Below are 15,446 nucleotides of genomic sequence, written 5' to 3'. Positions count from 1 at the left end.
GTGCATCCATTCAGAGCCACCTCACCGGCCACACTCCTCAGACCCACGGACCACCCCACGGCAGCTCCCACAGACCCACACGACCCTGATGGCTCAGCCACCCTGCTGCCCCCCTAAGCCACCCCCTTCCCTCGTTGCCCTGCCCTATATGGCCCCAAAACCCAGTCCTGTGCCCCATGCACACATACCTCACTCTGCTGCCTCTCTTCAGTGTCTCCCAGTACCAGCACCAGCTCCTGCTTCTTCCCCCAGCTCTGTTCCTGGGTGTCAGCATGCAGGGACCAAACGTTACAAATGCCTGCAGCTGCTGTCCCCAAAAATACCCTCTGATGACACACTGGGCTGATAAGACTGAGCCTGCTCCATTCAGCGCCCCGCCAGCACAGGGCTGGCCTATGTATAGCAGCCTGGTGGGACAGACCCCCAGCCCAGAGCAGGCAGGCAGTGCTCCACCTCCGAGTCCCACTGTCTCTCCGAGTGAGTCCTGGTGTGCTGCAAACCCGGCCGTGCCTCCGTGCCGTGTCAGGTGGCAGCAGGAGGCAACACGCTGTGTGGGGTGCATGGCGGGGTGCACAGTCTGGCACGCATGGTGTAGGGTGCACAGCATGGGACACCAGGCTGCAGTGGGATGAGACACGCTATGCAGGACATGCTGCATGGGGTGGGATGTGGCGCACTGGGTGCTGCACAGGATGGAATGTGCCACTCAGGCCACACTGTGTGGGATGCTGGGAGGCAGGAGGGGTGGTGGGGGTGGAGAGGCTGCCCACCACCCCCTGGGCAGGCAGGGCTGTTAGATAGGGGACACCTGGCACTGTCCCCACAGGCAGTGGATGGAGGAAGGACACGATGCACTGAGTCCCCTCACAGCATGTGTCCCTCCTGCAAGTCCTGCCCCAGAAGCCAGCCAGCAGCCAGCCAGTCCAAAGGGCAGCATGGGATGCATCTCCTGGAGGTGCTCTGGGGTCTCCAGCTGTCCTGGCTCTTCCTCACCTTTTCCTTCTCACCCTGACGCTGGCTCAGCCTTCCACAGCCCCAGGCAGCACTGGGGCCTCTTGCCATCCCTATTTCACGACCCCAGGACCTCACCAGGCTCCTGGCTGCCCTGCAAATGCCACATTTCCCCCAGCCAAGCCTGCCCTCCCCAGCTCCCCCTTCTCATGGCCTGGTTCCCCTGTGAACTTGGGGCATCCCAGCCATGCCTCGCATGAGAGTGTCCCCCCCACCCTGAGGCTTCTCAGGGTTCTGGACTCTGTCAGGTCCCTGCCCCGATGTCCCTGCTGTGCAGAGCCACTGCCACCTCTCGCTATCCCCTTAGAAGCCCCAGATCTGCAGCACTTCCAGCCAGGGAGTACCCAGCACCACCTGCAAAGCTCACCCAGGGTGTCCCCTCCATCCCTGGCAGCACGGGAAAGCTTTCCCAGCAGCACACTGCCTGCAGCCCAGCGTCCCCTGCCCCACACACCCACTGCCCCAGCAGCATCCCCCCCTGCACTCCCCTACCCGGGCGCCATCCCCCCCCCAGATCACACTGTCCTTGCAGTCCTTGCATTCCAGACGTCTCAGCGCTTTCACTGCCCAGAGATAATATTCACAGCGAGCAGACGTTTGCGTCAGTGTCAGATAGGTCTCAATGCCACCCTGCCCCAGGGGGAGTACAGTGGGCAGACGGGCTGGGCAGGCGGGCAGGCACCCACAGCAGAGCCCCCCAAATCACTGGCCCACCGTGCACCCCACGATCATGCTGCTCCTCCTGCACCTGCTGCCTGCCATGCTGCCCACTGCCGCCCTGGCCAGCTGCACCGGGGCTGGTGCTGACCGACAGCTCATCCTGGCCAAGGTGCGGGCTCGAGTGCTGGAGCATCTGAGCCCCCCACTTCTCCAGGAGAAGCCCCAGAAGGAAGCAAGGAGGGTGCATCGGAGAGATGTCCTCAAAAATGATGAAGTTGAGCCAGAGGAGCTGGAGGACACCTCCCAGGTGATCCTCTTCCCTTCCACAGGTGAGAATACCCTGGTGAGATGGAGAGGGCAGAGGGGTGAAGGAGGGTGGGGGTTTGAACAGTGGGGATGCAGCGGGATGGAGAGACTGCTGTGGGGATCTGCAGGAAAAGAGCAAGAGGGTATGCCAGGCTGGGGTACAGGCATGGGCAAGATGTGGTGGAAAGCCAGGAGGTGGAAAGGGATGGCAGGTGGGTACAGGCAGAGCAGCCCAGGACACAGGCAGGGAGAGGGGCAGGCAGCACAAAGGGGTGCCAAGAGGCTGGGGAACAGCTGGTCCAGATGGCATGCAGTGAGATACAGAGGGCTGAGGAGAAGGCAGGGTGGGATAGGGTGGGATGCTAGGGAATGGGGCAGGATGCTGGGAAATGGGATGGGATAATAAGGGACAGGGCAGGATGACCAGCTAAGGAGCAAGACACTGTGGGATGGGGCAGGATGCTGGGGGTTGGGGGCAGCAGTAATGGACCAGTCTGGGGCACAGCGGGGCTCAGCCGCAGGGCACAGTGCAGTGGCTGCTGCATGACACCAGGCATTGGCTTCCCTGCACCGTGCTGCAGCCTGCACTGGCAGCCGGGTGCGCCACCAGCACCCCAGGGACCCTCTGCAACATCCCACCTCCAACCTGGCATAGGGGATCCTCCCTATGGGCACTTGCCTGAGCATTTTTTTCACCCCACAGATGTGCCCTGCGAGCCCACGCAGCCAGACAAGCTGCTGGAGGAAGAAGGGATTTTCACCTACCTCTTCCAGCCCTCAGCGCACACCCTGAGCCGTGCAGTGACCTCTGCCCAGCTCTGGTTTTACACCGGCCCCTCAGCCGCCCCCAACCACTCAGCCCCCGACGTGCTGACCCTGTCACTGCAGGGCCGTGTGCCAGTGGCAGCCACAACAGTGCAAACACCTGAGCACTGGACAGTGTTCCACTTCGCCCCAGCACTGTTACCCCAGCTCTCGCAGCCACTCTTTGTGCTCCTGGTGCGCTGCCCTGGCTGCCCCTGCCTGGCCGAGGGGGACAAGATGCCCTTCTTGGTGGTCACCACCCGAGCCAAGGGTACCGAGAGGACGCGTCGCTCCGCCATGCCCTGGTCCCCGGCTGCCCTGAGCCTGCTGCAGCGCCCATCCGAGGATCTGGCCGCCCACACCAACTGCCGCCGGGCTTCCCTCAACATCTCCTTCGAGGAGCTGGGCTGGGACAAGTGGATCGTGCATCCCAGCAGCTTTGTTTTCCACTACTGCCACGGAAGCTGCGCTGAGGGCCACGGGCTGAGTCACCGTCTGGGCGTGCAGCTCTGCTGCGCCGCCCTGCCCGGCACAATGCGCTCCCTGCGCGTCCGCACCACCTCTGACGGCGGGTACTCCTTCAAGTATGAGACGGTGCCCAACATCCTGGCCCAGGACTGCACCTGTGTCTAGGGCGTCCTGAAGCCCGACCCCAGACCATGATCCTACCCAAGAGTCGCTCACCCAGGGGACCACCCGCCCCACATCACAGAGACCAGAGGGATCTTGCAGGGAGGTTTGGGCTGCACCACCCTTCCCTGTACAAGCCAGTTTCAGGCTGCCCCAGGTACGTTCACGCCGCCAGACCTGCCCCACAGCCGTCCCAGCCTGGAGCAAACCAGGTCACGGTGGGGCTTGGAAAGGCACAGCACCAACCCCCTGCCGAAGCCAGCCTGCTGTCTGCAACCAGCTTAGCCCATTTTTCTCCACCAGTTCCATCTGAGCAGTTTCCCTGCCCCACAAAAAAGACTGGAGTCCCACTCCTGCTGCAGAGTACAACAGCCTCCCCATGTTACTGAGCAGGGCCAGGCTGCCGCGGCAGGATCAGGACGTGCCAGGGTGAAGCCATGGCAGGGCCTCACGCCAATGCCGGGGCCGGTGGCACATGCAGCACTGCAAGCGAGCCCTCTCCTGGCAGCACAGCCTGTTGGGAAGCTCAACAGGGTGAGTGAAATGAATCTGTTCCCTTTACCAAAATAGTCTGGAAATGCCAGCTTCCATCAGAGGCAGCCACAGAGGCTGGAGGCAGTTGTGCAGTGGTATATGAGCTTCCTGGGGGGCTTTTGGCTGGAGGAGGGAGAGCAAGGGTGAATGCTGAGAGAGGGATCCGGCTCCAACCAGGGGTCCCTTAGAGGGGGTTGCGGTGTGCTGGCCAAAACCAGCATGGCATGGCTAGGTTTGATCCAGCCACGAGGAAGGGGAGCGCAAGGCAGGGGAGCACCCCTGCTGCTCCCAGCTGTAGCAGGACAGGGAGGCACCAGCGTGGTAGCGGGATGGGGAGGCACAGGGAAGCTCCTCACAGGGCCCCCCGCTGGTGACAGGACCGTGCAGGAAGGTGACTGGAGCAATCCCGCTTCACCATGCCCAGGGAAGCTTCCCCAGCTCCGCTGCAGCTGCCTCCGCACGGCAGGAACGACTGAGTCAACCCGGGCCGAGCAGGGAGGTCCCAAGCAGGCGAGCGCTGCCTGCCCCAGCCCATCTGCGTAGGATTCCCTTCCCACCCCTTCCTCCCAAACGACCGGATGCAGCAGTTCAGTACAAAACGTCTCCAGTCTTTACTAATATAGATATTAAAAAAAAAAAAAGAACTAAAACCAGAGTGACAATCATCATTTCCGAGTAAAAAACAACGCTACAAAAGTCCCCGTGTGGCCCTGGCTGAGATGATGAGAAATGCCCCGCTGGTTCCCAGCCAAGCCTGGCTCAGGGTGCTGTGTCTCCCTGCCATGGGACCATGGTCCGGCCCCACACCGGGGGTCCTGGCCCCACAGCCAAAGTGGGAGGGGATGGGCTTTGGTCCAAGTGCAGCCGGCCAGGAGCAGGGCAGAGGCAGTGGGAAGGACAGAAGGACAGCCCTTGCTCTCTGCACAGACATTCCCCAGCAGCCCAGCCCTGCGGCTCACAACCCTGCGCTAGGACACTGTGCAGCACGGCCCCCTGGCCGCATCAGCACCTTCTGGCAGCAGTCACACCAGGATCCCCTGTCCCTCCCTTTCTAGTCCTCACGGTCTTCTCTGCCTCAAGCACAATGCCATACCAACACCCTGCCCCATGGTTCAGGCTGGCCAGCCAGACCCCCATGGTGTGGGGCAATAGCAGCATCACTGGTGCAGCCCGTGCATCCCCAGCACCAGCTGGTGCAGCAGCGGGTGACAAGTGGGTGCGGAGAGCACAGGGAGGCACGAGCAGAAGACACTTGTGTGGGAGGGTGAAACAGGAGACCGGGGGGCACAGACCCAGAGCAGGGGTCGGGAGCAGATTATAAAAATGCCAGGGTGCACACACTAACAAGTTTATAAAAATGTACAAAAATAAGATATTCCCTTTGTGAAAATTAAGTAGGAATGTCCCCAAAGCCCCCATCCCTGTTGCTACCCACAGGGACAGGGCTGCCCAGTCAGCCCCGACAGACAGGCACATGTCACTCTCTGTCCCACGCTCCTGGCAGACTGCCTGTCCCACGGTGGCAGCGGCAGTCACTCCAGCAGACACCGCTGTCATCCCTGGTGGCACTCACAGCCCTGCGGGGAGCAAGAGGCACGTTAGCACCTGCGCTGGGGGAAACGGTGACCCCTCCCTGGGGGAGCCCAAGGGCAGCACCCCATGCCCTCACCCCAGAGGGGCAGATCCCTCCCCTTCGCCGGCTCACCTGTGGTCCTCTCGCAGGCAGTGGTCCCCTTTTCATGGGCGAGGTTGAGGCGGTTCTGCTCAGCGGCGATGCCGTTGGCCTCGGGGCTGCTGCTGCGGGCAGGGCTGGGGGGCCGCAGGGGGGGCTGCAGGTGGAAGGCCACCTCCAGGTGCTCCTGGGCCAGGCGCAGGTGCTCGCGCAACCGGTCCAGCTCGTGTGCTGGGGGAGCCCCAGCCAGGGCGAAGCGCCCCACGGCCGCCTGTGCCAGGCTCTCCTGGTAGTCCAGCTTGTCTGATGGCAGCAGGGCTCGTGGCGGCTCCTTCTTCAGAGAGTGGTAGGTGGGGGGTGCGCTGGGGGCTTTCTTGGGGTACTGTGGTGCAGGGCTGCTGCCGGGCGGGAGTGAGGAGCTGTCGTGCTGGCTCAGGGCGTCGCGGATGCGCCCCACGCCGAGGTGCACCAGCTCGCAGAGGTTAAGGAAGAGGCAGAGCCCGCTGACAGCATACATGATGAGGAGGAAGATGGTCTTCTCGGTGGGGCGGGAGACAAAGCAGTCGACAGTGTGCGGGCAGGGGCTGCGGCTGCAGACATAGGAGGGGCTCACCTCGAAGCGGTACAGCAGGTACTGCCCAAAGAGGAAAGCTATCTCCAGCAGCGAGCGGCACAGCAGGTGCAAGACATAGGCACGCATCAGCCCATCCTGCTTGATGCGGCGCCGGCCATCATGCTTCTCTCCACTCTCTGGGCTCTTCTCCTTCTCCACCTCGATCTCCTCAAAGATCATGGGGTCTTCTTCGTTATCATCCTCTGCCTCCTCGTAGTCCCGCCCGGCTCCCCGGCGCACCACCGGCATGCGTGCCCGCCGGGCTGCCGGTGCCCGGCGCCGTGAGGACTCAGGCATGCGGGCAATGCGGTGCACGGCAAAGCCCAGGTAGAGCACCGACGGTGTGGCCACCATGATGATCTGGAAGATCCAGAAGCGGACGTGGGATAGTGGGGCAAAGGCATCATAGCAGACGTTCTCACAGCCAGGCTGCTGCGTGTTGCAGACAAACTTGCTCTGCTCATCATAGTAGATGGACTCGCCCCCCACAGCTGTCAGCACAATGCGGAAGACGATGAGGACGGTCAGCCAGATCTTGCCCACAAAGGTTGAGTGGTTGTTGATCTCCTCCAGGAGCCGTGTCAGGAAACTCCAGCTCATCCTGGCCAGGCAGCTGGCTCAAATCCTGCGGGGAAGGGGAAGGCAATCAGGCACTGAGCAAACCCGTGTGCACCTCACCAGGCCCCCCCAAACCACCAGTTGCCACCCCATCCCATTCCTGCTCCTCTCCCCGTCTCAACACCAGCATCCCTTCCCTTATGCACCAGACTCACAAACACAGCACCCATCCCTCCAAAACTGCATTCCTCACCCAGCGTCTCCTCCCCGCACTCCTGCCTACATCCTGCTCCCACCCTGCCGCCATCCAGGTGGGCAGAGGGGACCTGGAGAGCAGAGGAAAGGTTGGGATGTTCACCCATCCCCTGTAAGACACATCTAGGGGAAGAGTTAGCACAGTCACAGCCAAGGTAAACACAGCAGCACGGGGCAGCACCAGCTGGGGATTGTGAGGGGACAGGCAGGGGACAGACACAGCTACCTCCACCCCTGGTGCTGCAGCACCCATCTGCCACCTGGTGCTGGGTGGGCCACCAGCCAGCACTGCACCCTGCGCCAGCACCCACACCCTCCCATGGGGGTCCACGAGCCCCTGAAGGAAGGCAACATACGGGCAGCACAGCAGGGTGCCAGCCACACCTCTGGCCTGCTGCAGCTGCCAGCCCTGAGCCCCAGCCAAGGGGTGATCCCCCAAACAACGTTCCCCTCCAGATGCCTGCAAGACAGGTCCTCTGCACTCCGCAGGGCTCTCCCTTAAGGGCTGTCAGAGATGCTGCATCACTCTGCCCCACCAAATTACTGTGCTGTGCCCTCCCTCCTGCAAGACTCCAACCCCTACACACCCCCGAAGCCCACGGTGGCTGGTGCTCAGAGCACCCCGCAGTCCAATGACAAGGGCTGGTGCGGGGAGCAGAGCAGGAGAGCGATGGCAAGGGGCAGCCAAGGAATTGCACAAAGTCCTGGCGAAGCAGCTGACATCAGAGGTCAGGGAGGAAATTACAAGGGCTGTGCTGCCATTCCCAGCCAAAGGAGACGATGCAAGAGGAGAAACCCCACCGCCACCCCCAGCTTCAGCAGCTTGCGCACGAGATGATGCAAGGGCAGTGGGTGGCAGGGCTGCCTGGGGCATGCAGAAGCGATGTGTCCCCACAGAACCCCCAGCTTCCCCCACGCCCCGCCTGTTCTCCGGCCAGCGGCGTCCCATCACCTCCGGCCAAGGCACGTCCCTGCGGACAACGGCTCCTGCTGCACTCATGCCACTATTGTCCAGAATAAGATGATTTTTTTGGCTTAGCTCAGCCTTCCTCCCAAGTAACCCCGCCAAAACAGATAAGTCCCTCCAGCAAAAGCACTCACACCTGGGACATGCTTTGGCTGATGGCTTGGTGCTCAGCAGAGCCTGCTGAGCTGCAGGAGGTGGCATGAGCTGGCACCACAGACACAAACCCATCCCATCAGGGCCACCATCCTCCTGTGGTCGAGCACCCTGCGAGGTCCTGCTGCTGCTCTGTCTCCCCAGTGGAAGGCCCTCTCCCCAAGGACCCCACAGGAAGGAGGATGCTTTGTGTCTGCATTTAGCCCTTGCCTGGCAGCAGCACACTGCGCTGGCCTCAGGGTGAGGGGCTGGAGCAGGGGACAAGACAAGAGGACTGGGCAGGAGAGCAGCCCCAAAACTGGCAACCCCGGGGAAAGGGAAAGCTCACACATGAGCACCGCCAAGGTGGGGTGACAGGGACGGACCGCGGCGTGGGCGAGGAGCTGCAGTGGGCATGGCCAACAGTGCAAAGCTCCCCACACCATTTCCCCCTGCCCAGGAGAGGGGCCCCAGGGCAGGTAGCCAGAACCCAGCTCTCTGCGAGGGGAGCAGACCATCCAGCGCCTCCCAGCCACACTGTGAGCCAGCACCATGTGCCATGGCCAGGCTCCACACCTCTGCCTCCAGCCCTACTGGCCCCCAGCCCCCCTGCCTCGGGCCCCCAGTCTTTTCTGCCCAGCCTGCCGTGCTCAGGGCCCCCTGCACCCCAGTACTGGGCAGCCCCTGTCCTCCTGGGGACCACCGTCCTGCTGACCCTGGCCAGCCCACACTGGAACCCACTGACCCCCGCCAGCCTGGGGAACAGCCCCCCCAGCCCCGATCTTCCCAAGGTTCCCACCCCACTGACTCCAGCCTACCGGGGACCTCCAGCCCTCCTAATCCCAGTCCCCCGATTCCCCCTGCCTGCGGCCCCCAGCCTCCCCCACCGCAGCCCACGCCTGGGGCTCCCACCCCCCGCCCTCCCGGGGTACCGACGTCTGCCCCACCTTCCTGTCCCAGCCCCACCGACCCGCGCACTCCCGCCGCCTCTGCTTCCCGGCCCCACTCACGGCACGCCGAACGAGCGGCTCCCGCCGGCAGCGGCGGACAAAGCGGTGGGGCGGCGCGCCGCCGCCGCCCGCCGAACAAAGGGGCCCGGGGCCGCCCCGCCCCGCGCCCGCCCGCCGGTGCTCACCGACCGCCCCGCACCGAGCGGCTGCCGCCGCGCTTGGAGGGGAGCTGCCGTCCCGCTCCGCCCCGGCCGGGTGACTCAGCCGCCGGGCGGGTCGCTGCCCCCCCGGTCCCGGCCCGGGAGGCCGCGCAGGGCCGCCGGCAGGGGCCGGCCCCGGCTGAAACTCGCCCGAGCGACATCAGCCGCGGCAGTCCCCGCTTTCCAGGCAGCGGCCGAAACTCACTCGTTCCCCGGAGGCTGCTCCCAGCCCCTCCTGCCCCAGGGGGCCGGATCTCCCCTTCTGCCCGCGGCGAGCGCGTTGGCTCCGGGCGCCGCCCACCCACCCCGAGGTGCGAAGCTGAAGGTTCGTGCTGGCCGTAGGGAAACGCTGGGTGTGCAGCAGCAGCCCCGGGGACCCTGGCTCGGCCCGCGGTGTGGTCAGGGATGGGCAACACCTTCCAAAAGAGTGCTGGTGAGCCTGGCCACAGTGGGAGAAGAGGGAGCCAGCACTCCGGCCATGAGACTCACCTGCACAATAACCTCCTGTCCTCCACACCACCAAATTCTTCCTCTCTCAGTGAAGAGAGAGAGGATGGAAGAAAGGTTGAGCCTGATAGCACCAGAGAAGAGCTGGCTCTACACACAGTGGGAATGTGTAGCAAAATGTGGCTGTGAGATCAGAATGTGCTTCAAATCTTCTGAAATCTTCTCATGCCCCAGACCAGGTCCCTGCAGCAGGGCCAGGGCTGAGCATACAGAACCTCCAGATGTGCCCTTAGAGAGTCACCACTGCTCTTCCTGGGCAAGAGCACCACTCTCCCAAGGCCAGAACAGTGGCAGTGGTGGCTTTGAGTCACCACCTTGGAGCTGTGAGCTGTCCCTCTGCCAGAGCACCCCAGCCACTCACTTTCCACACTGCTAAAATTGGCTCTGGGGGTTTTATTGGGGATGAGTCCCTGCGCTGGACCGATGACGTCCTACACAGAGCATGCTGTTCTTGTTTGGGGACAGGGAGGGACACTGGGCTGCATTGTGCAACCAGAAGAGCCAGGGGGAAGCTGGTGTCTGCGTAAGCTCGTGAAACGCAGCTTCTTCCCACTGAAACACTTGCTCCATCCTGCAGAAGGGTTTCCATGAGCAGGCATGGGTGGGTGCAGCCCCTCCACCCACCTCCTGCGGGCAGTACCTGGTGCTGGCTGCAGGAGGGCTGAGGCCAGGTGGCTGGTGGAAGGAGCAGGGAGGGAAGTGTGGCTGCTGCGTCCAGTGTAGGTTTTGGGTTATTCTGGGCCCATAGAGTAAAAACAGCCCTGTTGCTTCCCCAAGTCAGCTACAGCAGAAGGAAGAAGAGTTGACCTGGCCATGGAGAAACACTTGCCATGGAATCCCACCCCACACACACGCAACCTGGCCACAGAGAAACACTTTCCATTGGATCTCACCCCCACACATGCAACCTGGCCATGAAGAAATATTTTCCATTGAATCCCATCCCCAACTGCTGCAACTGCAGCGTTAACGTTTCTGGAAAGGGAATTGTATGTTACAGATTCAGCAACAGATGCACTGGGAGCAACCCCCTAGGCACAGTCTCCATCCCAGACCAGGAGCAACAGGCAGAGGTGGATGCAAGGGAGCCAGCAAGTTGAGCACAGAAACTCAGACTTTTGGAAGGATGCAGGGAAGCGTTCAGGGCTAGGGAGGAAGCCTGGGGCTGCAGCCAGGCGCCATGCACAGTGCGGCATGGAGAGGTGGGAGCTGAAGAGGGGGTTGCACAAAGGCCATGTCCCAGGAGCCTGGGGAGGGCAAGCAGCACACCACCTGTGTTGAACCTCCTGCTCTTGCTGGGCTGTTAAAGCCACTTGGAGTTTTTTTTCCCCACATTCATCACTAGTTTTTAAGTGCTCCCAGGTCTCATGTCCAGCCTAGCTTCACCCCTAGGCATCTGAGCAGTTTGCCAGGATCAAGGGACCTCTGTGACCCTTTGACTCTGGTGCTCAGCACAGTAAGAACTGGGGAGTGTGACCTGCTGAGGCACTGCCAGCTGAGGCCATTGTACCCAGAACAAAGCCACTTGTTGGGCCAGGGCCAGGTATAGCTGCTGCAGTGGCTGCATTTTTGCACAACACAGCTCAGCCCGTGCCTGGGCTGCCTTGGGAGGCCAGGTCCAGAGGCTGCTGTCAAACAGCCCCACGGACAGGCGTTACTGTGCCTCTCAGCATCCAGACATCAGCAGCAGGGCCCTCCTGTTTCCCCCACAATGGTGCCCTGTGTGTTGCCAGGCTCTGCCCTCATCTTGAGCTTGCAAAACCCAAGCACCTGCAGAGGCATCACCCTTTCAGCCTGGGGCAGAGGGCAAACCCACAACAGCTGGGAAAGGAAGGCAGCAGGCAAAGGGTGCTACCCACCCTCATCACTTCCCATGTCAGCTGAGGCTGATGGAGCCAGGGACCACTGTGAGCAGGAAGGACGTGCAAAACCAACAGCCTTGTGGGGTCCAGCTCAGAGATAAGCTTTGCAGAGGAAACAGGAGCACTGTCACCAACCGCAAAAACTGGGACCAGCCTCAAACCACTAAATCTATGGGGCAGAGCCCAGAGCTGGAGTATGCTGAGTATGGCAGGGTGGCTGCATGGCCTGGTGAAAGCAAGGGGAAATGGTAATTGAGGAGACAGTGGGTGAACGGGAGTGTAAGTGCAGGGATAAGGAGGATACCCACTTCTGGGATAAGTGCTACAGCTCAAGCGGGACAGAGCAAGAGCTCCCACGAGCAGCCCCTGCTCACCGCTCAGCCACAGCGCCGCAATAGAGGCACCCTTAGGGACCCCACCGCCAGGCTGCTGGACACAGGGTGCCAAGGAGGGCCCAGCACCCAGCCTGGCTTTCCATAGCCGCCTCAGTTCCTGCTCTGATCGATCAGGCAGGATGGGCTGGGCCCTGCCATGACTGCCTCTGCTCCCGGGGAGGGTGGCAGTGTGGCAGATGGCAGGGCTGGGCGCCCCAGGCGTGTTTGCGGCGTGGCGGTGTGGACCCTGCCCAGCTGGTGCTCAGTAGCCAGGTGAGGAAGGAGCGAGGAGGGGGTGAGGCAGCTCCACCCTGCCACTGCAGGGCCATGCTGCAGGTGGGCAGCGTGTGTCCTCAGCAGCAAACACGCTCTTCCCTGATTAAACAACTCTCCTGGCACTGGGACAGGGAGCAGTTGGCTCCATTAGGGACTGTTTGTCCTGATACAGGACAACTTCACAACTGCTTAATAACCTTCTGATAACAGGCAGAGGCAGGCCCCATGGCAGCAGCACAAAGGGCAATGACCATCCCCTATAGCAAAGGCCAAGAGAAGGCTGAGATGGCTTCAAAATGAAGTCTCCTTCCCTTTGACCTGTGCTTGATTATGTAGCACAGTCGGAGGTACATGGCACAGCCCCTGCTCACCTCCGTCCTGACAGGGTCTCCTTCCCAGTTCCTGGGTGTTGACTGCTGCTGGCACCCCAGTACTGCGTGTTGTACCCAAGCCCAGCCAAGCTGGAGGGAGCCCCCAGGGAAGGGGTTTATGCAGCCCCGGGCCATTGCTCTGTAAGCTGGGCAAGGAGCATCAGCACCCACAGGAGGAATGAAGCTTGACAGGCAGGTCAGTGAGCCACAGGGAACATGTGCCCTTTGCTGCTACATCTCCAGTCCCCTGGAGATGAGGCCAGCAGGGATATTCTGCTAGAAGTAAATGACCAGTCCCTCCAGTCACCCAGTTTGAGTGGAAACAAGGCTTCATTAGTTAGACATAGTGCAAGGGAGCTAACAGCTAACCCACAGGCTATGTATGCTCAAGGCAGTGCTGGTTTAGAGGGCAGAGACACAGACTAGGAAGCACTGAAATAGCCAGACCTGTGACTGAGGCATCATTTTCATCGATGAGCTGAACAGCAATATAAGGCAGGGCTGGTGTGTGCCCATGGAAGTGGTGGTATTTTCAGGCTCACGGCACCAGCCAGCCTGAGGCCTGAACCCACGGCTGCCTGCAGCCTGTCTCCAGAGCCCTGTGGCTGCCCCAGGCCTGGGCATCCCTCCAGCTACACACACCTCAAGAAGAGCTTGCTCTAGGCAGATGCAGGCAAGGAAATGCTGAGATTCAGACCAGCCTTACTCCACGCTAGCAGCTGAGCACTGGAGCCAAGTGCATCCAGAAAAGGAGAGAAAAATCAAGGGCACCTAAAAGCACAGCTGGGGGGCTGCATGTTCAGGGTTATGACAGGCAGAAGACATCTGCAGCTGTTTCAACAGATGTTACACCTTTCCACAAACCCTGGCTTTTCTATGCAGCCCCCATTCCTGCATGGCCATCCATTGGGGCTGCTGGCAGTGCTGTAGCAGACAAGTGTGTCATGGAAGCCCTTGCACACATGCAGCTGATGCAATGACATCAGTTAAGGCTATCACTACGCTTAGTGCAAGGAGCCCCACAGCAAAGTGTTCATGATCATAAATTAACCACAAAGGGGTTAATCTGGTAACAACCAGGACAAAACCCTAAGGGGAAAAAAAAAAAAAGCAAGTGTTTCATGAAGAGGCAGGAGATAAGTTGTGGCAGCATGTGAGCTTCCCTGTTAGGGGAGGAATGCAGAAATGCAGAAGGGCAGGGAGCTGTTAACGGGACCGAGATGCTAATGTTGAGTTGAGGGCACAGACCTGAAGAGACATGGCAAGAAGCAGAAGCAAATACATAGTGACTTCTCCAGTAAAAAGGGGGACGAGCTTGAGAAGAGCTCCAGACAGGCACACTGCTGAAACCTTTGGTTCTGGCAGCCCACACTTTGTCAGGCTCCTCAATGCATAGCCAGATACAGTCATGGCAGAGGAAAGGTGCAGCTTGGCTAAGACAGACAAAGCAAGCTCCAGGGATGGGCTTTCTCTGGGGTTCAGCTTATGCATAAGAGCTATCAACAAGCTGGTCCAGTAACTCCAACTTTGACTCTTGCCCTTCATAAGAAACACAGACAACTTACATGAGCTCCTTAAATGGCAAGATGAAGACAGAAATCCCTTACTGGTCTTTACTGGCTCAGCTTTCTCAGACTCCTTCCCCTGGATAAAGTGCTGGGTGCTGGCAGCACTTCTACTGACCTCACTCCCACTCACGGTCTGAGATTGCTCCAAAGGAGCAGAGAGCAGCAGCCATATGCCCATTTAGGAATAGGGGAGAAAGTGGAATGCATTATGACATCTGCCTCAAGACAGTATAGATTTTGTCAATCAAGTCTATAGAAGGCTAGATAAAAATATCAGCCACTGTGGGCCTTCAGCAACTCAACTGCTTCTAGAAGTGACAGGAGAAATTCTAATAGTACAGCAATTCCAAGAAAGCATCCAACAGTGTGTGGCAAGGTGGCCTTCAGACCACCACAAAGTACAGAAACAGAATTTCCTGCTCTCCTAAGGCTATTGAGGGTGCCATAGCTGGGTTTGAGCAGGGAGGGAAACATTATTTCATACACCCAGGTGAGACAGGAGCAGTGAAATGCTGTGGGACCCAGTCACTCCTGTGTTCTACAAGTCAGAAGCTGAGGCCACAGACACCAATTTTGGGTATGCGGAAAGTCTGGATGTCATAGAGACTGTTGCAAAGAGCTGCTGTGCTCAGTATCCAAAGAAAACGGTCATCAGGTCATTGAATGAAAAAAAAATCTCAGGCTCACCTCAACATAGAGGTTTTGTCACTAAGGATTCAACTGTGGGAAAACCTGCTCTGAAACCGTGGGTTGAACACTTACAGCAAGACAAAGACAGTGCCCTGGGAAAAGCAGACATCAGTAAAGGTCCCCTTTGAGGGTATCACATCTCACCTGGCAGCACCTTGTGTGACACGTCCATTTCTGCTCATCCCAACAGGAAGCTTCAGCTGCATTGAAACACCACATGTGGCTTCTTCACTTGCTCTGCCCTGGGCAGGGTGCAGAGATCTTGTGGCACAGCAAGCCCAGGCCAGGCAGCAGCATTTTTTCAGCTGCATGTAACTCTGTGCAGGACAGTTTGAGACAAGGTAAAGCCTGGTACAGGGAAGAATGTGGGGGCCTGTACAGCCAGTAAGCAACTTGCTGGAGCTGGAAGCCCACAGGACGCTCACCTGAGGACAATTGTCACAGGAGAACACAACCAGTACCTGCTGTCAATCTAATCCTGTTTGGGCCTTGTTCCTTGGTTGCTG

The 15,446-nt window shown here is 60.1% G+C and overlaps 2 protein-coding genes across 10 annotated transcripts; one reads left to right on the top strand and one right to left on the bottom strand.

Moving 5' to 3' along the window:
* Nucleotides 1–1,741: 1,741 nt before the first annotated feature.
* On the top strand, nucleotides 1,742–3,414 carry INHA (inhibin subunit alpha; the record flags this gene model as incomplete). The annotated part of the gene is made up of 2 exons (XM_082055058.1): nucleotides 1,742–2,000; nucleotides 2,681–3,414. The coding sequence occupies 2 exons, from the start codon at nucleotides 1,742–1,744 to the stop codon at nucleotides 3,412–3,414; spliced, it is 993 nt and encodes a 330-aa protein (XP_081911184.1).
* Nucleotides 3,415–4,532: 1,118 nt separating this feature from the next.
* LOC309441710 (gap junction gamma-1 protein-like) lies at nucleotides 4,533–15,201 on the bottom strand. 9 transcript variants are annotated; one of them, XM_082056663.1, is made up of 3 exons: nucleotides 15,085–15,201; nucleotides 5,651–6,855; nucleotides 4,533–5,522 (listed from the first exon to the last, which is right to left on the bottom strand). In XM_082056663.1, exons 2-3 carry the CDS (start codon nucleotides 6,828–6,830, stop codon nucleotides 5,515–5,517), a joined length of 1,188 nt encoding a protein of 395 aa, XP_081912789.1. In that variant the 5' UTR covers nucleotides 6,831–6,855; nucleotides 15,085–15,201; the 3' UTR covers nucleotides 4,533–5,514. The 9 variants fall into 9 exon arrangements, with proteins under 9 accessions (XP_081912789.1, XP_081912787.1, XP_081912790.1 ...); XM_082056661.1 differs by lacking the exon at nucleotides 15,085–15,201 and adding an exon at nucleotides 9,782–9,988; XM_082056664.1 differs by lacking the exon at nucleotides 15,085–15,201 and adding an exon at nucleotides 9,498–9,517.
* Nucleotides 15,202–15,446: the final 245 nt, after the last annotated feature.

This window comes from Streptopelia decaocto (genome assembly GCF_964273445.1).
Source record: "Streptopelia decaocto genome assembly, chromosome: 6".
Taxonomy (NCBI): Eukaryota; Metazoa; Chordata; class Aves; order Columbiformes; family Columbidae; genus Streptopelia; species Streptopelia decaocto.
The sequence above is the reverse complement of the archived record's forward strand: the minus strand, read 5'-3'. Positions and strand labels throughout refer to the sequence as shown.

Bases quoted from the DNA above. Each gene is read 5' to 3' on its own strand.
- LOC309441710 (XM_082056663.1), bottom strand. From the start codon at position 6,830: ATGAGCTGGAGTTTCCTGACACGGCTCCTGGAGGAGATCAACAACCAC.